The following is a 750-nucleotide window of genomic DNA, read 5'->3' as shown; positions in this document are numbered from 1 at the left end:
AACAATACATGAAATACTAAAGATTTTATTTTGGAAATTGTATAAATAATTAGAATATTCTCTTTAAGAAGATTTTTTAAGATATTCTTAAGTGTATTCGTATAGCCCACAGATTGACCAATTATTGTGTACTTCCGTTTTTATTATATAGGAGATATTGATCAGTGCGTTGAAGAAGTCATTACATCAATCATTCAGCTACTATAACTCAAACTTTTACAAAGCAAATAAGCATCTTTTTATTGATTAAACCCCATAGTCTAAAATAAAATCAAATAGCCTAGTAAACTGATGGTTATATGACGTTACGCTTTTCGGTTAAGTGTAACCGGCTCTTTGAATTAGGAATCTATTCTTCTCGTCGACATCGCCGTTGTCTCCATTATCTCTTCAATCTACACCTGATATTAGGGTTTCTACTAAATTCTCCGCCGGAGACAGCCCGGATCTGAAATCCAGTTGCTGGTAAACCAGAGGCATCAAAAATTTCGAAACCGATCTTACGATTTCTAAACCAAAACCTGAATTAAATAGTGATATGCAGATCACATGTCATCTCCCGATTTTGATTTCTTCGATCAATCCTCGAACTTCGATTCCAGTTTTATCACTATCCTCAAATCCTTGCCGCGTTTTTAATCTCACTACTTCAATTCAGAACGCAAGACACGGTTTCAAGATATCACATAAATCTCAGACTGGCTTCAGCAACCCTGTTTTGGTTTTGGCTGCAATGAGAAGCGAAGATGG

The 750-nt window shown here is 35.3% G+C and overlaps 1 protein-coding gene across 1 annotated transcript in view; it reads left to right on the top strand.

Moving 5' to 3' along the window:
- Window positions 1–750, top strand: part of LOC104733445 (eukaryotic translation initiation factor 3 subunit D-like) — a 6874-nt gene that overhangs the window by 4269 nt on the left and 1855 nt on the right. Inside the window, exon 3 of the mRNA XM_010453024.2 lies at window positions 346–465. Coding sequence (XP_010451326.1) covers window positions 346–465 — 120 coding nt within the window. The remainder of the gene's footprint in view (window positions 1–345; window positions 466–750) is intronic.

This window comes from Camelina sativa, chromosome 12, assembly GCF_000633955.1.
Source record: "Camelina sativa cultivar DH55 chromosome 12, Cs, whole genome shotgun sequence".
Classification (NCBI taxonomy): domain Eukaryota; kingdom Viridiplantae; phylum Streptophyta; class Magnoliopsida; order Brassicales; family Brassicaceae; genus Camelina; species Camelina sativa.
The sequence above is the reverse complement of the archived record's forward strand: the minus strand, read 5'-3'. Positions and strand labels throughout refer to the sequence as shown.